The sequence below is a fragment of the Vicugna pacos genome, chromosome 36, assembly GCF_048564905.1.
Source record: "Vicugna pacos chromosome 36, VicPac4, whole genome shotgun sequence".
Taxonomy (NCBI): Eukaryota; Metazoa; Chordata; class Mammalia; order Artiodactyla; family Camelidae; genus Vicugna; species Vicugna pacos.
Window position 1 is genome coordinate 3,548,340 of NC_133022.1, and position 25,186 is coordinate 3,573,525.

The following is a 25,186-nucleotide window of genomic DNA, read 5'->3' on the forward strand; positions in this document are numbered from 1 at the left end:
TTAGCCCCTAAGAAGAAAATCAGCCTGTCCATTGAAGCTTTGATGCCAGGCACTGACTTCTCCTCTCCAGCTATGAAAGTGCTGGATGGCTTCCCCTTGCAGTTCTCTGCATTGAAAATCTGTTGTTTAGTGTATCCACCTTCATTATTAGCTGTCTTAGCTTCATCTCCTAGAGAACGTGCAGCAGCGTCTGGTTTAGCTCTTCCTGCTTTACCTTGCACAGGTATGCAGTGGAGATGGAATCTTGCCTTAAACTTCATGGACCAATCCCTGCTGGCTTCAGAGTTTCCTTTTGTAGCCTCTTCATCTCTCAGGCTTGCAGAATTGCTGAGAATTAGGGACTTCCACTGGCTTAGGCTTTGCCTTAAAAGAATGTCATGCCTATTTTAATGAAAATGATAAAGAATGAAGTATTTCAAGAATTACCAAAATGTGACACAGAGATAAGAAATGAGCAAATGCTGTCAGAAAAAATAGTCACCAATAAAATTGCTGGACTCAGGGTTGCTACAGGTCTTCAATTTGTTTTAAAAAATGCATTATTGGGAAGGACAATAAAATGAGACACACCTATAGTAGACATGAGTTTACACTGGGAAGGTTCCTGCATTCAGGATTCTCTCCTTTCTCCACTGCCCAGCACAGCCAAGCTGTTGAGTGCACATACATAGACAAACTGTCTCATGTTCACAGAACTTGAAAAGAAAATGCAAGACCACCATGCCACATCGGGATCTGTGACAGGAGAGGAAGCCAATTTCCAGAGGCTGGAGCAGAGAATACGTTTCCCTAAAGATATTTCTGGACAGACAGACGGGCACGTTGAAGAGTAAGATGTTCCCATGTTAATTATGACAAATGTGTGAATGAATGTGTGAAATCACGTAGATATTATATTTCAGAATACTTAACCACCATATTTCCTTTACCACATTCAGCCAGCACAGATTTGTGTTTACTTTTCTGCCTTGATTTCTGTAACCTGCTGCTTCTGTTCATTCTGACTGGTTACCAGAGTTCTTGTTGTATTTAGTTTGAGATCTTAGCGGGTTCTTGGGCCAGATTTAGTCACTTCATTATCTAGATCCCCCAGATCCATTTTTATTGTCCTTAGGTTTCAACTGCATCATACTGTCATGACCTGCCATGTGTCTATCATTTTTACTGAACTCTAGATATGGGGTAGAAAATAGAGAAAATTTGAGGCCTGGTGTGAGGTTAATTTGCTGCAGAGAAGGTGGGCGTGACAGCTGGCAGGTGATCAGGGTACCAGCAGTGCTACATCCTGTTAACCCAGTTAGCAGCTGAGATCAGTCAGTGCAGCCAGCCTTCCTGAGGCCAGTGTGTCTGCTGTCCAGCTTTATTCCTGGCATGTAGCTCTCATGGATCCCAGCTAAGGCCTGCAGGTGTCACTAGGGATTGCCTGCGCTGACAGGCTGCGAGCTCCAGCTATCTGACTGTGGTGCCCATGTTTGGGGGGCACCAGCTGCCGGGCTGCTCTGCATCTCAGTGGCTTCCCCTGCAGTTAACAGGTGACCCTCGGGGAAGGTGGACCCAGTCCTGAGCTTCCTTCTCCCATCTTGGCCTCATGTTCCTTCCTGGCTTGTTAGCAGTTTGGTACATTTGAGCATGGATTTCATAATTTGTACAGAGTTCCTGTCATTCTCAGGGAGAGGTCATGGACATCACACCCATTAGCCCACATTCAAAACCAAACATTTTCTCATATTCCCTGAAAAACCAGGTTTGCCCCAAGCTTTGACTGAAATCAGGGCTCTCTGTGGGAGAAATCAAACAAGTCATGAACACTTGCTTCACCCTAATGTGTTTGGTAGTGAAGACTTGGTCAGACCCTGAGTCCCACATTGAAACGTGAACTCGCGCTGTCCCCGTCATAGGAGCCTGAGCCAAGGAGGGGCGCAGAGTGCACCTCATGTGGGCTTTTCCTGTGTGTTTACTTTATGCACAGATTAGAATAGGTGTGGGGACGCTGAAGGGAAGGCCAGATACCAAACACTTGCCAGAGGCCTGAGTGTAGGTTTTTCATATGTATTAGTGGGGGCCTTTAATTCTTTCCTTTGTATCTGTCAGTCTGAGCACTTATGGGGAAGGGCAAAAGGAACATTGAATTGTTCCCCTCCAATTTCTGGGAGGGAAACTGGCAGAATTTTGCAGAGTTTCTTTCCCCTCTCAGGAAGGTGGACATGAAAGGATGTGAGCTGGTGGAGAAGCAGCAGCTATTGGCAGCAGAGGAGAAGGCAAAACTGGCTGAAGACGAGACACAACAGTACAAGTGAGTTCAGCTCCTGTGCACCTGCGGTGCTGACACCACTGTTGGGTTTTTAAAAACTTTTCTAAAATGTTCAGGCACAATATCACACACAGACCAAAACACATGTTTAGAAGAGATTTGTATAGATACTTCACACAGAAGAAAAAATGTTAAGTTTTACACATGTTACATTAAAGGTTTAACTTTAGAAAGTATTAAGTTACTAAGAATTTCCTGGTCTCAATGCTGGCCAGACTGAGTGAGTGGAAAGACAGTTCACAGAGATGTTTCTGAAGGTGCTATAAATTGTTCTCAACCTGAGGTAAGCAGTTTGGTGTAGCATCAGTTGGACCAATAAATATGACCATGTCACTGGAGAGACCCACTTGTAAGCCTGAGAAATAGGATAAGGATGTAAGGAAAAGAAGATTCAAGGTTTATGATGAAAGATGCTCAACACAGGATAAGTGAGGGAAGTGTTGAGAATGGGAAAGGAAATTGTGTCAGCGCAGAACCTGGCAGACGTAAAATAATAGTGACAGAAGGAGTGACTGCAGTGATAGCTTTGAACCTGATGTGCTTCTACAGCCGTGTGCAGTGTGTCTTGTGTGGTGATACTGTGTGTGAGTGTGCAGTGCAGATAACGTGAGATACTGTGTGTGAGTGTGCAGTGTGTCTTGTGTGGTGAGATGATGTGTGGAGTGTGCATTGCAGATAACGTGATGAGATACTGTGTGTGAGTGTGTGAGTGTGTGAGTGTGCAGTGTGTCTTGTATGGTTAGATAATGTATGTGAGTGTGCAGTGCAGATAACATGGACTGGAGCAAGTTATTTAACAGCATGCCCAACATTGTGTTTTCTCTGATGAAACAATTTGTAACTCGTAGGAGAAGGCTTGAAGAATGTCACAGGCAGATGCAGGGAGCAGACATCGCCTTGAGACTCCAGGTAACCTGACTTCCTCCTGACACACGGAGTCCTCAGCACCTGAAGCAGATGGTTACTGTGGGCCTGAGAACCCCTTGCCATGGGGTGTTTCTTGATGTGTTGACTTTTTCAGATCACTCGTGCCAAGAAGAAGTCCCAAGACAACTGGGTAAGAATTTGTTTCCTTCCTTCCCTTTGTGCACAGTCTGCCACGGCTGAACATCGATGTGTTTTCCCCCACAGATCAGGGCTCGGGAGCTGGAGAGGGAAAACACTGAGCTTAGAAGGGAGGCCGCCCACCTGAAACAGAGGTACAGAATTTTCACACATTTTTAAGGGTGTTCTGAGATTTTTAAGGATTGGCTGTTTTGTGTCTAGAAGAGGAATTGATGATGTAATTCTCATTGAAGCCATTCTTTCTGTGTCTTTAAGATTGGATGCAATCTGCATACAGAGGCAGACAGAGAAGTACATGAGGCAGGAGCCCACCCCAGGAGGACCGTACAGGCTGCATCCTTCCCTGAGACGTAAGGAGCACACTGTGAACTGCAGCAGCTTCATTTCTGCTGCAAAAGCCTCCAAGTGGGCTTCTTGTCCCCGCGGGTGATTGCTGGGTTTCCTGGACACCACACCACACACTCACCACAGGGGGCAGGTTCTCAGCTGGGTGACAAGATGTTTTCTTCACGTGCTGCCAGCCAGCAGGGCTCTGTCTCCTGTGAGCAGTGGAGCTCATGCCCCTCCAGGGACTGTGGGCCACCCTCCAGGCCCTTGGTTGGCTGGCATGGCTTCTTTCTGTGCGCTAGAAGACATGAGTGTCAGCACTCTCTTCCAGCCTGGACACAGTGTTGAAGGCTGCTTTCTCCTTGTAGTTGAGAAAAATAACATGCACAGAGTTTTGGAATGAAGGCAGTATGTCCTGATGAGAAAAAATTTTTCTTCATTTGCCTTGGTGGATAAATATTCTATTCAAGATCTGCTTTAAGACAGCAGGCATTTCTTTATTAATTATGCAGGTCCCTTCATTCTTATAAGAAATGTTGCACGGTGACCTAGAGTAGCCCGCTAGGAAGTGACATGACTACGTAGTCTCCCTCTTCTAGAGTCACACGTGTAACTCTAAAGTTTTCCAACAGGTTCTCCGTGTAATTCACCGTTCTTCTGCTGATTATTACAATATTAGTCTTTCTAAGGCTACTTGTTTCATAAATGTTTACATAACACACAGTCACTTGTACAAGACATGTCCTATCGGACGAGGATTGTAACAGCTTACCAGCAGGCTGAGGAGGGAGAGGTGCAGCTCATGGTCAGGGGTTGTTATGCTGTTCCTATGAAAGACACTTCTCACTTTAATAGGTAATATGCAGAGACTGGTTTCCCCTGAACTGCATTGTGAGCCACCTGTGTTAGTGTTGATTTCCAGGGATCTGAGCCCTGAGCTCCCATCCAGGGTGATTAGCTATGAAAACACCTGAACCAGGGCTCTGTGGTGTCCTCACCACGGGTCAGGGGTCCAGCCTCTCCTCGTCCTCGGGGTCACCTGAGACATGAGGGGGACCTGCGGCCTCTGTGCGGAGCCCGGGGCTCGGGCAGGAGTGACAGCTCCTGGGGGAGGGCATGGACGGCTCGTACTTCCCCCCACGGCCTCTGTCAGAGAGGACCCGCCCTCAGCGCTGCTCTCCCTTTACAGCCTCAGGGCCTGGTGGTGCCCCTGTGAGGAACGGCAGCGACTTCCGTGCTCAGGAGGCCGAGGAGACACAAGTAAGTGATTTGTTTCCAGTTGTGTCGCAGTGATCACTTTGTGTTGGGATTTGATCTCTGGAGATATCTGCTGTCTTTCCAATCGCCCTCTCCTGCCTTGCATCTGGATTGTGTGTTCCGTGATGGGTCTGCTGTGTCATTTACTTTTCAAAAGCAAACTCTTTGCTGGATCTTCCCCAAGGCCTCAACACACAGCTGGTCATCTTTGGTGGAAATTTTCATGTTTTTATAAAAGTAGGAAAAACACTCTAAATAGTTACATGAATTCTCTACTGGAGAGCCAAAGCAGTCTCCCTGAGAAAGAAAAACACAGTGGGGGCACCACTACTCTGGATTTCAAGCTGTATCCTAAAACTATAGTTATCAGAACTGGCATGAAAACAGACTCAACACCAATGTAACACGCTCAAGAGCCCAGAAATACACCCACGCAAATACAGTCAATTGACATTTGACAAGGGAGCCAACAGTACTAAATGGAGAAAAGGCAGTGTCTGAAATAAATGGTGCTGGGAAAATAGGATGCTCCCATGTAAAAGGCTTAAATCCCTGTCACATGTTCCTCAAGGGGGTTGACTTGAAATGAATTAAAGACTTAAAGGTAACACCTAAAACCACCATCCTCTCTCATTCTCTCTGCTCATAATATGCAAACAAGGGGCTTTTCTGCTGGTGAAGGGCTGATTGGAGAGTGGCACTGGGGGTAGAAGCATGCTTGTCTCTGTGATGCCCCAGGACCAGCCCCTTTCCTCCCTACATTTCCAGACACTGGCAGTGGCTTACTGCTGGGCCTAAAACTTCCATAAGCTCGCACGGTGACACAGGAGAGTAGAGATTTCTGGCACTGATGCTGTTCTTTAGAACCCTGGTGCATTTGAAGGTGTTGGGGACTATCCCTGTTCCAGTTGGTGTTTCTCTCTTTTCCAATAATACTGATATATTTAAAAACTGCATCTCTTGTTCTGCAGGACTATGGGCCTAGAAGAGGCCCCAGAACTATCCCAGCACCATGGGAAGATTTCTACCCCTGGGGATGTCCACCAGAACCATTCATTAGATACAGGCCACTGGCACCTAGACGACCCATGTGCCTTCTAGGACCTTATCCACAACCTATATCTCCAGTCATTGGTAAGATGAAAGCGTATGTCTGTTTTCTTGTTGAGTCTCTGCAGAAGAATGCAAGATGCCAAGCCAAGAATCTCCAATGCCTGGGAAAATCAGATTGAGTAAATTGTAACGTTCTTTTAGGTAATTAGGATACACATTTATTTCATAGCCCATGTCATTTCCCAATCATGACCTAGAAAGGAGTATCTTGCAGAGAAAAGAAGGTCTGACAGAAGGCAAAAACATCACTACTACATACCTTCAACATACACCATGATATGGGCTCTCTGAGGGATGAAGCACCGATAATGAATTCTGCAACTAATTTAAGCCGTGAACTTGCACAGATGATGATACGTCTCAAAACAAAAAAAGTAGAGAAATATGGTCTCTTCCAGAAAAGTCAGGAGACCTGCATTCCTATATTTGTGACGTGGGGACGAGTGGGATACGGGGAAAGAAGGCTCAAAGGTTTAGTGTCGCTTCAGCAAAGTCTTCGCAGGCAAGCCTAATCCTCCATCCCTTCTGTGGTTTTCAGCCCACGTAGGACCTGGCCCGGCCCCGGCATTGGCCGGCAGCTCCCGCCCGCCTGCGGCGGCCCCGGAGGCCCAGGTAAGTGGGGTGGCCGTGCTCCGTTGGACGTCGTCCTGGGAAAGGTGAGCTTCCTGTTTTCCCGGAAGCCATTCCCGCCCTCATCTCCAGACTGTGTGTCCTGTGACGGGTCTGACATGTCGTTCGCTTTCCAATTCAGTCTCCCCAGGGGCCAGTGGGCTGCTTGTCCCTGGAGCCCGTCACCTTGGCTGGTGCCTGCAGAAGCCATGAGGGAGTGCTCAGAAGCCGAGGACCGCAGACTTTGGCTGTGGGTTTGTCGAGATAGCGTGCGGAGGGTGAGCCCTCGCTCCACACTGGCTTCTCCTGGCTCTGCTGACTCCTTCCTGCCGACCTGCACCTGGGGTTGCTCCTGGGTCACTGCGGCAGAGTCCTGTGTCGTCACTCGTTTGACTTGTTTCCTTGCTGAGGCCAGGTGATTCTCCTGTTTAGCATGGCCATTGAAATGCTCGTAACTGAGAAAGGGGCAAAGCCCTCCCTCCAGCTTTGTCCTGTGTGCTTTGTGCAGCTTTGAGTCTACCTGTTTGGTGTGGGGTAAATGTCAGAACCCGTGACCGTCTGTTCTCGGGACGGAGATGTGCCTGGCCCGCTGCGTCCAGTTGTACTCTGGGTAGATGTTGCTTTTGTCGTAAGAAATAGAGGCTTGAAGGGAAAGAGCCCGCAGTGAAGAGGCCTACTTCCCTGCAGGGGAATTGCGACGCGCAGCAGCGTCCTCCCGTCGTGCTCCCCACCCCTGCGCCGGGTCGGGCCTGCCCCGGAAGCTGCCAGAGCTGCTCGTGTGCGTCAGCCTGACACGTCGCGGGATTTTGCGCACGGGCCTGTAGGGTCCTTTTGGTGTCAGTTGTGGGATCCAGACATCCCACTTGAGTTTGCCGAAGGACACAAGTAGTGCGCGCTTCGTAGCGCACTGAAAACCCAGACGTCCCTGAGGATAGCGGTGATTGTAGCGGAGCCTGACTACCTCCTGTGGGCAGCGTTGTCCCCTCAGGAGCACTTGGGCAGCTCCCCCGCAGGACTCCGGGGTGCCCAGCTCCCCAGTGCACGTTGCGCCCAGGGGAAGCCCCTGCAGGTCGGAGGAGATTACTTGGTTTGGGGGGAAGGAGAGGGCCAGGCAGGGTCCTGGAGGCAGAGCGGTGACCCAGGTGCGGCTCTGATTGCACGTGTGGAGGACGAGCTTTTCCCGTCCGTCCCTTCTGCGTGTTCCTGGTCCGCGCCGGGCCAGCTCCCGTGGAGCTGGGGTGGTGGCGAGGAGGGCTGTCCTGCCCAAAGGGGCTGCCTGTTGGGAAGGCGCTGCTTTTGTCAGAGTGCTGGCAGCTCTGTGTGCCTCCTCGCAGGCAGGACCCTTGGCTTCGTCCACTTGGAGACAGCGGCGGCGTCGTGTGGCGCCATTGTTGTCCCCCCGTGTCCTGCTGCGCGGCCCGGGCTGCCGGCTGCAGGCCCCAGAGGGCTGGGTGGAGCGTGGGGCACTGTGCTGCTGGGTGGGCACCCGGCGGGGTGTGGGGAGGGTGCCCGGTGCCGACAGCTGACGCGTTGGGTTTCGGCTTTTGTCGGTGGTCGCTCCGTTTCTGTCGCCTGACACGGCTCTCCCTTCTGCCCTGCAGGTTACCTTGCAGCGTCCCGGCGTTTGCAGGGACCGGCCCGTGTTGCCACCAGCACCTGGGCCCCCCTTGGGCCCTGTGCAGCCTCGCTCACCAGTACCGGATGCTCCACTTGGTAAGATGAAAGCGTCCATTCCTCTGTTTGTTCCTTGCGTCACTGCAGGAGAAGGGCAGATCGCTCTCCAGGTCCCTCCCAGGCCATGGGCCACCCTGACTGGGCTGTCGGCCGTGCTCCCCTGGTCCCTTAGCGGACGCAATTGATGGACCGCGTCTTCCCCTCCCCCATCCTGCCCTGGGGAGGAGGTGTCTCTTGTAGAGTGGTAAGGAGTAAGAGGCCTGTGGCAGAAGGCAGGCGTGTCAGTTCTGCACACGGGGCTTCAACAGGGAGCACGTTCCGGGCTCCCCGAAGGAGAAGCCCACCCCTGCCATTGTGTGCAGCATGTGGAGCCCTGACCTTCCATGGCCGTTGATCGGCTATGGAAGAGACACCTGAACCCGTGGCCTGTGGTGTCTCCCTCAGGGTCACGAGACCTGTCTCCCACTCGGTCTGATGCGGGGACGAGTGGGATACGGGGAAGGAAGGCTCGCCAGGTCTTGTGTGGCTTCAGCAAAGTCTTGGCAGGCGAGCCTAATCCTCCATCCCTTCTGTGGTTTTCAGCCCACGTAGGACCTGGCCCGGCCCCGGCATTGGCCGGCAGCTCCCGCCCGCCTGCGGCGGCCCCGGAGGCCCAGGTAAGTGGGGTGGCCGTGCTCCGTTGGACGTCGTCCTGGGAAAGGTGAGCTTCCTGTTTTCCCGGAAGCCATTCCCGCCCTCATCTCCAGACTGTGTGTCCTGTGACGGGTCTGGCATGTCGTTCACTTTCCAATTCAGTCTCCCCAGGGGCCAGTGGGCTGCTTGTCCCTGGAGCCCGTCACCTTGGCTGGTGCCTGCAGAAGCCATGAGGGAGTGCTCAGAAGCCGAGGACCGCAGACTTTGGCTGTGGGTTTGTCGAGATAGCGTGCGGAGGGTGAGCCCTCGCTCCACACTGGCTTCTCCTGGCTCTGCTGACTCCTTCCTGCCGACCTGCACCTGGGGTTGCTCCTGGGTCACTGCGGCAGAGTCCTGTGTCGTCACTCGTTTGACTTGTTTCCTTGCTGAGGCCAGGTGATTCTCCTGTTTAGCATGGCCATTGAAATGCTCGTAACTGAGAAAGGGGCAAAGCCCTCCCTCCAGCTTTGTCCTGTGTGCTTTGTGCAGCTTTGAGTCTACCTGTTTGGTGTGGGGTAAATGTCAGAACCCGTGACCGTCTGTTCTCGGGACGGAGATGTGCCTGGCCCGCTGCGTCCAGTTGTACTCTGGGTAGATGTTGCTTTTGTCGTAAGAAATAGAGGCTTGAAGGGAAAGAGCCCGCAGTGAAGAGGCCTACTTCCCTGCAGGGGAATTGCGACGCGCAGCAGCGTCCTCCCGTCGTGCTCCCCACCCCTGCGCCGGGTCGGGCCTGCCCCGGAAGCTGCCAGAGCTGCTCGTGTGCGTCAGCCTGACACGTCGCGGGATTTTGCGCACGGGCCTGTAGGGTCCTTTTGGTGTCAGTTGTGGGATCCAGACATCCCACTTGAGTTTGCCGAAGGACACAAGTAGTGCGCGCTTCGTAGCGCACTGAAAACCCAGACGTCCCTGAGGATAGCGGTGATTGTAGCGGAGCCTGACTACCTCCTGTGGGCAGCGTTGTCCCCTCAGGAGCACTTGGGCAGCTCCCCCGCAGGACTCCGGGGTGCCCAGCTCCCCAGTGCACGTTGCGCCCAGGGGAAGCCCCTGCAGGTCGGAGGAGATTACTTGGTTTGGGGGGAAGGAGAGGGCCAGGCAGGGTCCTGGAGGCAGAGCGGTGACCCAGGTGCGGCTCTGATTGCACGTGTGGAGGACGAGCTTTTCCCGTCCGTCCCTTCTGCGTGTTCCTGGTCCGCGCCGGGCCAGCTCCCGTGGAGCTGGGGTGGTGGCGAGGAGGGCTGTCCTGCCCAAAGGGGCTGCCTGTTGGGAAGGCGCTGCTTTTGTCAGAGTGCTGGCAGCTCTGTGTGCCTCCTCGCAGGCAGGACCCTTGGCTTCGTCCACTTGGAGACAGCGGCGGCGTCGTGTGGCGCCATTGTTGTCCCCCCGTGTCCTGCTGCGCGGCCCGGGCTGCCGGCTGCAGGCCCCAGAGGGCTGGGTGGAGCGTGGGGCACTGTGCTGCTGGGTGGGCACCCGGCGGGGTGTGGGGAGGGTGCCCGGTGCCGACAGCTGATGCGTTGGGTTTCGGCTTTTGTCGGTGGTCGCTCCGTTTCTGTCGCCTGACACGGCTCTCCCTTCTGCCCTGCAGGTTACCTTGCAGCGTCCCGGCGTTTGCAGGGACCGGCCCGTGTTGCCACCAGCACCTGGGCCCCCCTTGGGCCCTGTGCAGCCTCGCTCACCAGTACCGGATGCTCCACTTGGTAAGATGAAAGCGTCCATTCCTCTGTTTGTTCCTTGCGTCACTGCAGGAGAAGGGCAGATCGCTCTCCAGGTCCCTCCCAGGCCATGGGCCACCCTGACTGGGCTGTCGGCCGTGCTCCCCTGGTCCCTTAGCGGACGCAATTGATGGACCGCGTCTTCCCCTCCCCCACCCTGCCCTGGGGAGGAGGTGTCTCTTGTAGAGTGGTAAGGAGTAAGAGGCCTGTGGCAGAAGGCAGGCGTGTCAGTTCTGCACACGGGGCTTCAACAGGGAGCACGTTCCGGGCTCCCCGAAGGAGAAGCCCACCCCTGCCATTGTGTGCAGCGTGTGGAGCCCTGACCTTCCACGGCCGTTGATCGGCTATGGAAGAGACACCTGAACCCGTGGCCTGTGGTGTCTCCCTCAGGGTCACGAGACCTGTCTCCCACTCGGTCTGATGCGGGGACGAGTGGGATACGGGGAAGGAAGGCTCGCCAGGTCTTGTGTGGCTTCAGCAAAGTCTTGGCAGGCGAGCCTAATCCTCCATCCCTTCTGTGGTTTTCAGCCCACGTAGGACCTGGCCCGGCCCCGGCATTGGCCGGCAGCTCCCGCCCGCCTGCGGCGGCCCCGGAGGCCCAGGTAAGTGGGGTGGCCGTGCTCCGTTGGACGTCGTCCTGGGAAAGGTGAGCTTCCTGTTTTCCCGGAAGCCATTCCCGCCCTCATCTCCAGACTGTGTGTCCTGTGACGGGTCTGGCATGTCGTTCGCTTTCCAATTCAGTCTCCCCAGGGGCCAGTGGGCTGCTTGTCCCTGGAGCCCGTCACCTTGGCTGGTGCCTGCAGAAGCCATGAGGGAGTGCTCAGAAGCCGAGGACCGCAGACTTTGGCTGTGGGTTTGTCGAGATAGCGTGCGGAGGGTGAGCCCTCGCTCCACACTGGCTTCTCCTGGCTCTGCTGACTCCTTCCTGCCGACCTGCACCTGGGGTTGCTCCTGGGTCCCTGAGGCAGAGTCCTGTGTCGTCACTCATTTGACTTGTTTCCTTGCTGAGGCCAGGTGATTCTCCTGTTTAGCATGGCCATTGAAATGCTCGTAACTGAGAAAGGGGCAAAGCCCTCCCTCCAGCTTTGTCCTGTGTGCTTTGTGCAGCTTTGAGTCTACCTGTTTGGTGTGGGGTAAATGTCAGAACCCGTGACCGTCTGTTCTCGGGACGGAGATGTGCCTGGCCCGCTGCGTCCAGTTGTACTCTGGGTAGATGTTGCTTTTGTCGTAAGAAATAGAGGCTTGAAGGGAAAGAGCCCGCAGTGAAGAGGCCTACTTCCCTGCAGGGGAATTGCGACGCGCAGCAGCGTCCTCCCGTCGTGCTCCCCACCCCTGCGCCGGGTCGGGCCTGCCCCGGAAGCTGCCAGAGCTGCTCGTGTGCGTCAGCCTGACACGTCGCGGGATTTTGCGCACGGGCCTGTAGGGTCCTTTTGGTGTCAGTTGTGGGATCCAGACATCCCACTTGAGTTTGCCGAAGGACACAAGTAGTGCGCGCTTCGTAGCGCACTGAAAACCCAGACGTCCCTGAGGATAGCGGTGATTGTAGCGGAGCCTGACTACCTCCTGTGGGCAGCGTTGTCCCCTCAGGAGCACTTGGGCAGCTCCCCCGCAGGACTCCGGGGTGCCCAGCTCCCCAGTGCACGTTGCGCCCAGGGGAAGCCCCTGCAGGTCGGAGGAGATTACTTGGTTTGGGGGGAAGGAGAGGGCCAGGCAGGGTCCTGGAGGCAGAGCGGTGACCCAGGTGCGGCTCTGATTGCACGTGTGGAGGACGAGCTTTTCCCGTCCGTCCCTTCTGCGTGTTCCTGGTCCGCGCCGGGCCAGCTCCCGTGGAGCTGGGGTGGTGGCGAGGAGGGCTGTCCTGCCCAAAGGGGCTGCCTGTTGGGAAGGCGCTGCTTTTGTCAGAGTGCTGGCAGCTCTGTGTGCCTCCTCGCAGGCAGGACCCTTGGCTTCGTCCACTTGGAGACAGCGGCGGCGTCGTGTGGCGCCATTGTTGTCCCCCCGTGTCCTGCTGCGCGGCCCGGGCTGCCGGCTGCAGGCCCCAGAGGGCTGGGTGGAGCGTGGGGCACTGTGCTGCTGGGTGGGCACCCGGCGGGGTGTGGGGAGGGTGCCCGGTGCCGACAGCTGATGCGTTGGGTTTCGGCTTTTGTCGGTGGTCGCTCCGTTTCTGTCGCCTGACACGGCTCTCCCTTCTGCCCTGCAGGTTACCTTGCAGCGTCCCGGCGTTTGCAGGGACCGGCCCGTGTTACCACCAGCACCTGGGCCCCCCTTGGGCCCTGTGCAGCCTGGCTCACCAGTACCGGATGCTCCACTTGGTAAGATGAAAGCGTCCATTCCTCTGTTTGTTCCTTGCGTCACTGCAGGAGAAGGGCAGATCGCTCTCCAGGTCCCTCCCAGGCCATGGGCCACCCTGACTGGGCTGTCGGCCGTGCTCCCCTGGTCCCTTAGCGGACGCAATTGATGGACCGCGTCTTCCCCTCCCCCATCCTGCCCTGGGGAGGAGGTGTCTCTTGTAGAGTGGTAAGGAGTAAGAGGCCTGTGGCAGAAGGCAGGCGTGTCAGTTCTGCACACGGGGCTTCAACAGGGAGCACGTTCCGGGCTCCCCGAAGGAGAAGCCCACCCCTGCCATTGTGTGCAGCGTGTGGAGCCCTGACCTTCCACGGCCGTTGATCGGCTATGGAAGAGACACCTGAACCCGTGGCCTGTGGTGTCTCCCTCAGGGTCACGAGACCTGTCTCCCACTCGGTCTGATGCGGGGACGAGTGGGATACGGGGAAGGAAGGCTCGCCAGGTCTTGTGTGGCTTCAGCAAAGTCTTGGCAGGCGAGCCTAATCCTCCATCCCTTCTGTGGTTTTCAGCCCACGTAGGACCTGGCCCGGCCCCGGCATTGGCCGGCAGCTCCCGCCCGCCTGCGGCGGCCCCGGAGGCCCAGGTAAGTGGGGTGGCCGTGCTCCGTTGGACGTCGTCCTGGGAAAGGTGAGCTTCCTGTTTTCCCGGAAGCCATTCCCGCCCTCATCTCCAGACTGTGTGTCCTGTGACGGGTCTGGCATGTCGTTCGCTTTCCAATTCAGTCTCCCCAGGGGCCAGTGGGCTGCTTGTCCCTGGAGCCCGTCACCTTGGCTGGTGCCTGCAGAAGCCATGAGGGAGTGCTCAGAAGCCGAGGACCGCAGACTTTGGCTGTGGGTTTGTCGAGATAGCGTGCGGAGGGTGAGCCCTCGCTCCACACTGGCTTCTCCTGGCTCTGCTGACTCCTTCCTGCCGACCTGCACCTGGGGTTGCTCCTGGGTCACTGCGGCAGAGTCCTGTGTCGTCACTCGTTTGACTTGTTTCCTTGCTGAGGCCAGGTGATTCTCCTGTTTAGCATGGCCATTGAAATGCTCGTAACTGAGAAAGGGGCAAAGCCCTCCCTCCAGCTTTGTCCTGTGTGCTTTGTGCAGCTTTGAGTCTACCTGTTTGGTGTGGGGTAAATGTCAGAACCCGTGACCGTCTGTTCTCGGGACGGAGATGTGCCTGGCCCGCTGCGTCCAGTTGTACTCTGGGTAGATGTTGCTTTTGTCGTAAGAAATAGAGGCTTGAAGGGAAAGAGCCCGCAGTGAAGAGGCCTACTTCCCTGCAGGGGAATTGCGACGCGCAGCAGCGTCCTCCCGTCGTGCTCCCCACCCCTGCGCCGGGTCGGGCCTGCCCCGGAAGCTGCCAGAGCTGCTCGTGTGCGTCAGCCTGACACGTCGCGGGATTTTGCGCACGGGCCTGTAGGGTCCTTTTGGTGTCAGTTGTGGGATCCAGACATCCCACTTGAGTTTGCCGAAGGACACAAGTAGTGCGCGCTTCGTAGCGCACTGAAAACCCAGACGTCCCTGAGGATAGCGATGATTGTAGCGGAGCCTGACTACCTCCTGTGGGCAGCGTTGTCCCCTCAGGAGCACTTGGGCAGCTCCCCCGCAGGACTCCGGGGTGCCCAGCTCCCCAGTGCACGTTGCGCCCAGGGGAAGCCCCTGCAGGTCGGAGGAGATTACTTGGTTTGGGGGGAAGGAGAGGGCCAGGCAGGGTCCTGGAGGCAGAGCGGTGACCCAGGTGCGGCTCTGATTGCACGTGTGGAGGACGAGCTTTTCCCGTCCGTCCCTTCTGCGTGTTCCTGGTCCGCGCCGGGCCAGCTCCCGTGGAGCTGGGGTGGTGGCGAGGAGGGCTGTCCTGCCCAAAGGGGCTGCCTGTTGGGAAGGCGCTGCTTTTGTCAGAGTGCTGGCAGCTCTGTGTGCCTCCTCGCAGGCAGGACCCTTGGCTTCGTCCACTTGGAGACAGCGGCGGCGTCGTGTGGCGCCATTGTTGTCCCCCCGTGTCCTGCTGCGCGGCCCGGGCTGCCGGCTGCAGGCCCCAGAGGGCTGGGTGGAGCGTGGGGCACTGTGCTGCTGGGTGGGCACCCGGCGGGGTGTGGGGAGGGTGCCCGGTGCCGACAGCTGATGCGTTGGGTTTCGGCTTTTGTCGGTGGTCGCTCCGTTTCTGTCGCCTGACACGGCTCTCCCTTCTGCCCTGCAGGTTACCTTGCAGCGTCCCGGCGTTTGCAGGGACCGGCCCGTGTTGCCACCAGCACCTGGGCCCCCCTTGGGCCCTGTGCAGCCTCGCTCACCAGTACCGGATGCTCCACTTGGTAAGATGAAAGCGTCCATTCCTCTGTTTGTTCCTTGCGTCACTGCAGGAGAAGGGCAGATCGCTCTCCAGGTCCCTCCCAGGCCATGGGCCACCCTGACTGGGCTGTCGGCCGTGCTCCCCTGGTCCCTTAGCGGACGCAATTGATGGACCGCGTCTTCCCCTCCCCCATCCTGCCCTGGGGAGGAGGTGTCTCTTGTAGAGTGGTAAGGAGTAAGAGGCCTGTGGCAGAAGGCAGGCGTGTCAGTTCTGCACACGGGGCTTCAACAGGGAGCACGTTCCGGGCTCCCCGAAGGAGAAGCCCACCCCTGCCATTGTGTGCAGCGTGTGGAGCCCTGACCTTCCACGGCCGTTGATCGGCTATGGAAGAGACACCTGAACCCGTGGCCTGTGGTGTCTCCCTCAGGGTCACGAGACCTGTCTCCCACTCGGTCTGATGCGGGGACGAGTGGGATACGGGGAAGGAAGGCTCGCCAGGTCTTGTGTGGCTTCAGCAAAGTCTTGGCAGGCGAGCCTAATCCTCCATCCCTTCTGTGGTTTTCAGCCCACGTAGGACCTGGCCCGGCCCCGGCATTGGCCGGCAGCTCCCGCCCGCCTGCGGCGGCCCCGGAGGCCCAGGTAAGTGGGGTGGCCGTGCTCCGTTGGACGTCGTCCTGGGAAAGGTGAGCTTCCTGTTTTCCCGGAAGCCATTCCCGCCCTCATCTCCAGACTGTGTGTCCTGTGATGGGTCTGGCATGTCGTTCGCTTTCCAATTCAGTCTCCCCAGGGGCCAGTGGGCTGCTTGTCCCTGGAGCCCGTCACCTTGGCTGGTGCCTGCAGAAGCCATGAGGGAGTGCTCAGAAGCCGAGGACCGCAGACTTTGGCTGTGGGTTTGTCGAGATAGCGTGCGGAGGGTGAGCCCTCGCTCCACACTGGCTTCTCCTGGCTCTGCTGACTCCTTCCTGCCGACCTGCACCTGGGGTTGCTCCTGGGTCACTGCGGCAGAGTCCTGTGTCGTCACTCGTTTGACTTGTTTCCTTGCTGAGGCCAGGTGATTCTCCTGTTTAGCATGGCCATTGAAATGCTCGTAACTGAGAAAGGGGCAAAGCCCTCCCTCCAGCTTTGTCCTGTGTGCTTTGTGCAGCTTTGAGTCTACCTGTTTGGTGTGGGGTAAATGTCAGAACCCGTGACCGTCTGTTCTCGGGACGGAGATGTGCCTGGCCCGCTGCGTCCAGTTGTACTCTGGGTAGATGTTGCTTTTGTCGTAAGAAATAGAGGCTTGAAGGGAAAGAGCCCGCAGTGAAGAGGCCTACTTCCCTGCAGGGGAATTGCGACGCGCAGCAGCGTCCTCCCGTCGTGCTCCCCACCCCTGCGCCGGGTCGGGCCTGCCCCGGAAGCTGCCAGAGCTGCTCGTGTGCGTCAGCCTGACACGTCGCGGGATTTTGCGCACGGGCCTGTAGGGTCCTTTTGGTGTCAGTTGTGGGATCCAGACATCCCACTTGAGTTTGCCGAAGGACACAAGTAGTGCGCGCTTCGTAGCGCACTGAAAACCCAGACGTCCCTGAGGATAGCGGTGATTGTAGCGGAGCCTGACTACCTCCTGTGGGCAGCGTTGTCCCCTCAGGAGCACTTGGGCAGCTCCCCCGCAGGACTCCGGGGTGCCCAGCTCCCCAGTGCACGTTGCGCCCAGGGGAAGCCCCTGCAGGTCGGAGGAGATTACTTGGTTTGGGGGGAAGGAGAGGGCCAGGCAGGGTCCTGGAGGCAGAGCGGTGACCCAGGTGCGGCTCTGATTGCACGTGTGGAGGACGAGCTTTTCCCGTCCGTCCCTTCTGCGTGTTCCTGGTCCGCGCCGGGCCAGCTCCCGTGGAGCTGGGGTGGTGGCGAGGAGGGCTGTCCTGCCCAAAGGGGCTGCCTGTTGGGAAGGCGCTGCTTTTGTCAGAGTGCTGGCAGCTCTGTGTGCCTCCTCGCAGGCAGGACCCTTGGCTTCGTCCACTTGGAGACAGCGGCGGCGTCGTGTGGCGCCATTGTTGTCCCCCCGTGTCCTGCTGCGCGGCCCGGGCTGCCGGCTGCAGGCCCCAGAGGGCTGGGTGGAGCGTGGGGCACTGTGCTGCTGGGTGGGCACCCGGCGGGGTGTGGGGAGGGTGCCCGGTGCCGACAGCTGATGCGTTGGGTTTCGGCTTTTGTCGGTGGTCGCTCCGTTTCTGTCGCCTGACACGGCTCTCCCTTCTGCCCTGCAGGTTACCTTGCAGCGTCCCGGCGTTTGCAGGGACCGGCCCGTGTTGCCACCAGCACCTGGGCCCCCCTTGGGCCCTGTGCAGCCTCGCTCACCAGTACCGGATGCTCCACTTGGTAAGATGAAAGCGTCCATTCCTCTGTTTGTTCCTTGCGTCACTGCAGGAGAAGGGCAGATCGCTCTCCAGGTCCCTCCCAGGCCATGGGCCACCCTGACTGGGCTGTCGGCCGTGCTCCCCTGGTCCCTTAGCGGACGCAATTGATGGACCGCGTCTTCCCCTCCCCCATCCTGCCCTGGGGAGGAGGTGTCTCTTGTAGAGTGGTAAGGAGTAAGAGGCCTGTGGCAGAAGGCAGGCGTGTCAGTTCTGCACACGGGGCTTCAACAGGGAGCACGTTCCGGGCTCCCCGAAGGAGAAGCCCACCCCTGCCATTGTGTGCAGCGTGTGGCGCCCTGACCTTCCACGGCCGTTGATCGGCTATGGAAGAGACACCTGAACCCGTGGCCTGTGGTGTCTCCCTCAGGGTCACGAGACCTGTCTCCCACTCGGTCTGATGCGGGGACGAGTGGGATACGGGGAAGGAAGGCTCGCCAGGTCTTGTGTGGCTTCAGCAAAGTCTTGGCAGGCGAGCCTAATCCTCCATCCCTTCTGTGGTTTTCAGCCCACGTAGGACCTGGCCCGGCCCCGGCATTGGCCGGCAGCTCCCGCCCGCCTGCGGCGGCCCCGGAGGCCCAGGTAAGTGGGGTGGCCGTGCTCCGTTGGACGTCATCCTGGGAAAGGTGAGCTTCCTGTTTTCCCGGAAGCCATTCCCGCCCTCATCTCCAGACTGTGTGTCCTGTGACGGGTCTGGCATGTCGTTCGCTTTCCAATTCAGTCTCCCCAGGGGCCAGTGGGCTGCTTGTCCCTGGAGCCCGTCACCTTGGCTGGTGCCTGCAGAAGCCATGAGGGAGTGCTCAGAAGCCGAGGACCGCAGACTTTGGCTGTGGGTTTGTCGAGATAGCGTGCGGAGGGTGAGCCCTCGCTCCACACTGGCTTCTCCTGGCTCTGCTGACTCCTTCCTGCCGACCTGCACCTGGGGTTGCTCCTGGGTCCCTGAGGCAGAGTCCTGTGTCGTCACTCGTTTGACTTGTTTCCTTGCTGAGGCCAGGTGATTCTCCTGTTTAGCATGGCCATTGAAATGCTCGTAACTGAGAAAGGGGCAAAGCCCTCCCTCCAGCTTTGTCCTGTGTGCTTTGTGCAGCTTTGAGTCTACCTGTTTGGTGTGGGGTAAATGTCAGAACCCGTGACCGTCTGTTCTCGGGACGGAGATGTGCCTGGCCCGCTGCGTCCAGTTGTACTCTGGGTAGATGTTGCTTTTGTCGTAAGAAATAGAGGCTTGAAGGGAAAGAGCCCGCAGTGAAGAGGCCTACTTCCCTGCAGGGGAATTGCGACGCGCAGCAGCGTCCTCCCATCGTGCTCCCCACCCCTGCGCCGGGTCGGGCCTGCCCCGGAAGCTGCCAGAGCTGCTCGTGTGCGTCAGCCTGACACGTCGCGGGATTTTGCGCACGGGCCTGTAGGGTCCTTTTGGTGTCAGTTGTGGGATCCAGACATCCCACTTGAGTTTGCCGAAGGACACAAGTAGTGCGCGCTTCGTAGCGCACTGAAAACCCAGACGTCCCTGAGGATAGCGGTGATTGTAGCGGAGCCTGACTACCTCCTGTGGGCAGCGTTGTCCCCTCAGGAGCACTTGGGCAGCTCCCCCGCAGGACTCCGGGGTGCCCAGCTCCCCAGTGCACGTTGCGCCCAGGGGAAGCCCCTGCAGGTCGGAGGAGATTACTTGGTTTGGGGGGAAGGAGAGGGCCAGGCAGGGTCCTGGAGGCAGAGCGGTGACCCAGGTGCGGCTCTGATTGCACGTGTGGAGGACGAGCTTTTCCCGTCCGTCCCTTCTGCGTGTTCCTGGTCCGCGCCGGGCCAGCTCCCGTGGAGCTGGGGTGGTGGCGAGGAGGGCTGTCCTGCCCAAAGGGGCTGCCTGTTGGGAAGGCGCTGCTTTTGTCAGAGTGCTGGCAGCTCTGTGTGCCTCCTCGCAGGCAGGACCCTTGGCTTCGTCCACTTGGAGACAGCGGCGGCGTCGTGTGGCGCCATTGTTGTCCCCCCGTGTCCTGCTGCACGGCCCGGGCTGCCGGCTGCAGGCCCCAGAGGGCTGGGTGGAGCGTGGGGCACTGTGCTGCTGGGTGGGCACCCGGCGGGGTGTGGGGAGGGTGCCCGGTGCCGACAGCTGACGCGTTGGGTTTCGGCTTTTGTCGGTGGTCGCTCCGTTTCTGTCGCCTGACACGGCTCTCCCTTCTGCCCTGCAGGTTACCTTGCAGCGTCCCGGCGTTTGCAGGGACCGGCCCGTGTTGCCACCAGCACCTGGGCCCCCCTTGGGCCCTGTGCAGCCTCGCTCACCAGTACCGGATGCTCCACTTGGTAAGATGAAAGCGTCCATTCCTCTGTTTGTTTCTTGCGTCACTGCAGGAGAAGGGCAGATCGCTCTCCAGGTCCCTCCCAGGCCATGGGCCACCCTGACTGGGCTGTCGGCCGTGCTCCCCTGGTCCCTTAGCGGACGCAATTGATGGACCGCGTCTTCCCCTCCCCCATCCTGCCCTGGGGAGGAGGTGTCTCTTGTAGAGTGGTAAGGAGTAAGAGGCCTGTGGCAGAAGGCAGGCGTGTCAGTTCTGCACACGGGGCTTCAACAGGGAGCACGTTCCGGGCTCCCCGAAGGAGAAGCCCACCCCTGCCATTGTGTGCAGCGTGTGGCGCCCTGACCTTCCACGGCCGTTGATCGGCTATGGAAGAGACACCTGAACCCGTGGCCTGTGGTGTCTCCCTCAGGGTCACGAGACCTGTCTCCCACTCGGTCTGATGCGGGGACGAGTGGGATACGGGGAAGGAAGGCTCGCCAGGTCTTGTGTGGCTTCAGCAAAGTCTTGGCAGGCGAGCCTAATCCTCCATCCCTTCTGTGGTTTTCAGCCCACGTAGGACCTGGCCCGGCCCCGGCATTGGCCGGCAGCTCCCGCCCGCCTGCGGCGGCCCCGGAGGCCCAGGTAAGTGGGGTGGCCGTGCTCCGTTGGACGTCGTCCTGGGAAAGGTGAGCTTCCTGTTTTCCCGGAAGCCATTCCCGCCCTCATCTCCAGACTGTGTGTCCTGTGACGGGTCTGGCATGTCGTTCGCTTTCCAATTCAGTCTCCCCAGGGGCCAGTGGGCTGCTTGTCCCTGGAGCCCGTCACCTTGGCTGGTGCCTGCAGAAGCCATGAGGGAGTGCTCAGAAGCCGAGGACCGCAGACTTTGGCTGTGGGTTTGTCGAGATAGCGTGCGGAGGGTGAGCCCTCGCTCCACACTGGCTTCTCCTGGCTCTGCTGACTCCTTCCTGCCGACCTGCACCTGGGGTTGCTCCTGGGTCCCTGAGGCAGAGTCCTGTGTCGTCACTCGTTTGACTTGTTTCCTTGCTGAGGCCAGGTGATTCTCCTGTTTAGCATGGCCATTGAAATGCTCGTAACTGAGAAAGGGGCAAAGCCCTCCCTCCAGCTTTGTCCTGTGTGCTTTGTGCAGCTTTGAGTCTACCTGTTTGGTGTGGGGTAAATGTCAGAACCCGTGACCGTCTGTTCTCGGGACGGAGATGTGCCTGGCCCGCTGCGTCCAGTTGTACTCTGGGTAGATGTTGCTTTTGTCGTAAGAAATAGAGGCTTGAAGGGAAAGAGCCCGCAGTGAAGAGGCCTACTTCCCTGCAGGGGAATTGCGACGCGCAGCAGCGTCCTCCCGTCGTGCTCCCCACCCCTGCGCCGGGTCGGGCCTGCCCCGGAAGCTGCCAGAGCTGCTCGTGTGCGTCAGCCTGACACGTCGCGGGATTTTGCGCACGGGCCTGTAGGGTCCTTTTGGTGTCAGTTGTGGGATCCAGACATCCCACTTGAGTTTGCCGAAGGACACAAGTAGTGCGCGCTTCGTAGCGCACTGAAAACCCAGACGTCCCTGAGGATAGCGGTGATTGTAGCGGAGCCTGACTACCTCCTGTGGGCAGCGTTGTCCCCTCAGGAGCACTTGGGCAGCTCCCCCGCAGGACTCCGGGGTGCCCAGCTCCCCAGTGCACGTTGCGCCCAGGGGAAGCCCCTGCAGGTCGGAGGAGATTACTTGGTTTGGGGGGAAGGAGAGGGCCAGGCAGGGTCCTGGAGGCAGAGCGGTGACCCAGGTGCGGCTCTGATTGCACGTGTGGAGGACGAGCTTTTCCCGTCCGTCCCTTCTGCGTGTTCCTGGTCCGCGCCGGGCCAGCTCCCGTGGAGCTGGGGTGGTGGCGAGGAGGGCTGTCCTGCCCAAAGGGGCTGCCTGTTGGGAAGGCGCTGCTTTTGTCAGAGTGCTGGCAGCTCTGTGTGCCTCCTCGCAGGCAGGACCCTTGGCTTCGTCCACTTGGAGACAGCGGCGGCGGCGTGTGGCGCCATTGTTGTCCCCCCGTGTCCTGCTGCGCGGCCCGGGCTGCCGGCTGCAGGCCCCAGAGGGCTGGGTGGAGCGTGGGGCACTGTGCTGCTGGGTGGGCACCCGGCGGGGTGTGGGGAGGGTGCCCGGTGCCGACAGCTGATGCGTTGGGTTTCGGCTTTTGTCGGTGGTCGCTCCGTTTCTGTCGCCTGACACGGCTCTCCCTTCTGCCCTGCAGGTTACCTTGCAGCGTCCCGGCGTTTGCAGGGACCGGCCCGTGTTGCCACCAGCACCTGGGCCCCCCTTGGGCCCTGTGCAGCCTCGCTCACCAGTACCGGATGCTCCACTTGGTAAGATGAAAGCGTCCATTCCTCTGTTTGTTCCTTGCGTCACTGCAGGAGAAGGGCAGATCGCTCTCCAGGTCCCTCCCAGGCCATGGGCCACCCTGACTGGGCTGTCGGCCGTGCTCCCCTGGTCCCTTAGCGGACGCAATTGATGGACCGCGTCTTCCCCTCCCCCATCCTGCCCTGGGGAGGAGGTGTCTCTTGTAGAGTGGTAAGGAGTAAGAGGCCTGTGGCAGAAGGCAGGCGTGTCAGTTCTGCACACGGGGCTTCAACAGGGAGCACGTTCCGGGCTCCCCGAAGGAGAAGCCCACCCCTGCCATTGTGTGCAGCGTGTGGCGCCCTGACCTTCCACGGCCGTTGATCGGCTATGGAAGAGACACCTGAACCCGTGGCCTGTGGTGTCTCCCTCAGGGTCACGAGACCTGTCTCCCACTCGGTCTGATGCGGGGACGAGTGGGATACGGGGAAGGAAGGCTCGCCAGGTCTTGTGTGGCTTCAGCAAAGTCTTGGCAGGCGAGCCTAATCCTCCATCCCTTCTGTGGTTTTCAGCCCACGTAGGACCTGGCCCGGCCCCGGCATTGGCCGGCAGCTCCCGCCCGCCTGCGGCGGCCCCGGAGGCCCAGGTAAGTGGGGTGGCCGTGCTCCGTTGGACGTCGTCCTGGGAAAGGTGAGCTTCCTGTTTTCCCGGAAGCCATTCCCGCCCTCATCTCCAGACTGTGTGTCCTGTGACGGGTCTGGCATGTCGTTCGCTTTCCGATTCAGTCTCCCCAGGGGCCAGTGGGCTGCTTGTCCCTGGAGCCCGTCACCTTGGCTGGTGCCTGCAGAAGCCATGAGGGAGTGCTCAGAAGCCGAGGACCGCAGACTTTGGCTGTGGGTTTGTCGAGATAGCGTGCGGAGGGTGAGCCCTCGCTCCACACTGGCTTCTCCTGGCTCTGCTGACTCCTTCCTGCCGACCTGCACCTGGGGTTGCTCCTGGGTCCCTGAGGCAGAGTCCTGTTTCGTCACTCGTTTGACTTGTTTCCTTGCTGAGGCCAGGTGATTCTCCTGTTTAGCATGGCCATTGAAATGCTCGTAACTGAGAAAGGGGCAAAGCCCTCCCTCCAGCTTTGTCCTGTGTGCTTTGTGCAGCTTTGAGTCTACCTGTTTGGTGTGGGGTAAATGTCAGAACCCGTGACCGTCTGTTCTCGGGACGGAGATGTGCCTGGCCCGCTGCGTCCAGTTGTACTCTGGGTAGATGTTGCTTTTGTCGTAAGAAATAGAGGCTTGAAGGGAAAGAGCCCGCAGTGAAGAGGCCTACTTCCCTGCAGGGGAATTGCGACGCGCAGCAGCGTCCTCCCGTCGTGCTCCCCACCCCTGCGCCGGGTCAGGCCTGCCCCGGAAGCTGCCAGAGCTGCTCGTGTGCGTCAGCCTGACACGTCGCGGGATTTTGCGCACGGGCCTGTAGGGTCCTTTTGGTGTCAGTTGTGGGATCCAGACATCCCACTTGAGTTTGCCGAAGGACACAAGTAGTGCGCGCTTCGTAGCGCACTGAAAACCCAGACGTCCCTGAGGATAGCGGTGATTGTAGCGGAGCCTGACTACCTCCTGTGGGCAGCGTTGTCCCCTCAGGAGCACTTGGGCAGCTCCCCCGCAGGACTCCGGGGTGCCCAGCTCCCCAGTGCACGTTGCGCCCAGGGGAAGCCCCTGCAGGTCGGAGGAGATTACTTGGTTTGGGGGGAAGGAGAGGGCCAGGCAGGGTCCTGGAGGCAGAGCGGTGACCCAGGTGCGGCTCTGATTGCACGTGTGGAGGACGAGCTTTTCCCGTCCGTCCCTTCTGCGTGTTCCTGGTCCGCGCCGGGCCAGCTCCCGTGGAGCTGGGGTGGTGGCGAGGAGGGCTGTCCTGCCCAAAGGGGCTGCCTGTTGGGAAGGCGCTGCTTTTGTCAGAGTGCTGGCAGCTCTGTGTGCCTCCTCGCAGGCAGGACCCTTGGCTTCGTCCACTTGGAGACAGCGGCGGCGTCGTGTGGCGCCATTGTTGTCCCCCCGTGTCCTGCTGCGCGGCCCGGGCTGCCGGCTGCAGGCCCCAGAGGGCTGGGTGGAGCGTGGGGCACTGTGCTGCTGGGTGGGCACCCGGCGGGGTGTGGGGAGGGTGCCCGGTGCCGACAGCTGACGCGTTGGGTTTCGGCTTTTGTCGGTGGTCGCTCCGTTTCTGTCGCCTGACACGGCTCTCCCTTCTGCCCTGCAGGTTACCTTGCAGCGTCCCGGCGTTTGCAGGGACCGGCCCGTGTTGCCACCAGCACCTGGGCCCCCCTTGGGCCCTGTGCAGCCTGGCTCACCAGTACCGGATGCTCCACTTGGTAAGATGAAAGCGTCCATTCCTCTGTTTGTTCCTTGCGTCACTGCAGGAGAAGGGCAGATCGCTCTCCAGGTCCCTCCCAGGCCACGGGCCACCCTGACTGGGCTGTCGGCCGTGCTCCCCTGGTCCCTTAGCGGACGCAATTGATGGACCGCGTCTTCCCCTCCCCCATCCTGCCCTGGGGAGGAGGTGTCTCTTGTAGAGTGGTAAGGAGTAAGAGGCCTGTGGCAGAAGGCAGGCGTGTCAGTTCTGCACACGGGGCTTCAACAGGGAGCACGTTCCGGGCTCCCCGAAGGAGAAGCCCACCCCTGCCATTGTGTGCAGCGTGTGGCGCCCTGACCTTCCACGGCCGTTGATCGGCTGTGGAAGAGACACCTGAACCCGTGGCCTGTGGTGTCTCCCTCAGGGTCACGAGACCTGTCTCCCACTCGGTCTGATGCGGGGACGAGTGGGATACGGGGAAGGAAGGCTCGCCAGGTCTTGTGTGGCTTCAGCAAAGTCTT

The 25,186-nt window shown here is 58.8% G+C and overlaps 1 protein-coding gene across 1 annotated transcript in view; it reads left to right on the forward strand.

Annotated features, from left to right (window-relative positions):
- The window catches only part of LOC140691652 (uncharacterized), a 30,068-nt gene extending 5,380 nt beyond the window's left edge, over nt 1-24,688 (forward strand). The window contains exons 6-23 of the mRNA XM_072955518.1: nt 694-829; nt 2,195-2,293; nt 3,160-3,220; nt 3,333-3,368; nt 3,443-3,510; nt 3,632-3,726; nt 4,893-4,963; nt 5,932-6,094; nt 6,612-6,685; nt 8,284-8,395; nt 8,939-9,012; nt 10,611-10,747; nt 18,247-18,320; nt 19,919-20,030; nt 20,574-20,647; nt 22,246-22,357; nt 22,901-22,974; nt 24,573-24,688. Of these exons, the coding sequence (XP_072811619.1) occupies nt 694-829; nt 2,195-2,293; nt 3,160-3,220; nt 3,333-3,368; nt 3,443-3,510; nt 3,632-3,726; nt 4,893-4,963; nt 5,932-6,094; nt 6,612-6,685; nt 8,284-8,395; nt 8,939-9,012; nt 10,611-10,747; nt 18,247-18,320; nt 19,919-20,030; nt 20,574-20,647; nt 22,246-22,357; nt 22,901-22,974; nt 24,573-24,688 (1,688 nt within the window). The remainder of the gene's footprint in view (nt 1-693; nt 830-2,194; nt 2,294-3,159; nt 3,221-3,332; nt 3,369-3,442; nt 3,511-3,631; nt 3,727-4,892; nt 4,964-5,931; nt 6,095-6,611; nt 6,686-8,283; nt 8,396-8,938; nt 9,013-10,610; nt 10,748-18,246; nt 18,321-19,918; nt 20,031-20,573; nt 20,648-22,245; nt 22,358-22,900; nt 22,975-24,572) is intronic.
- Nucleotides 24,689-25,186: the final 498 nt, after the last annotated feature.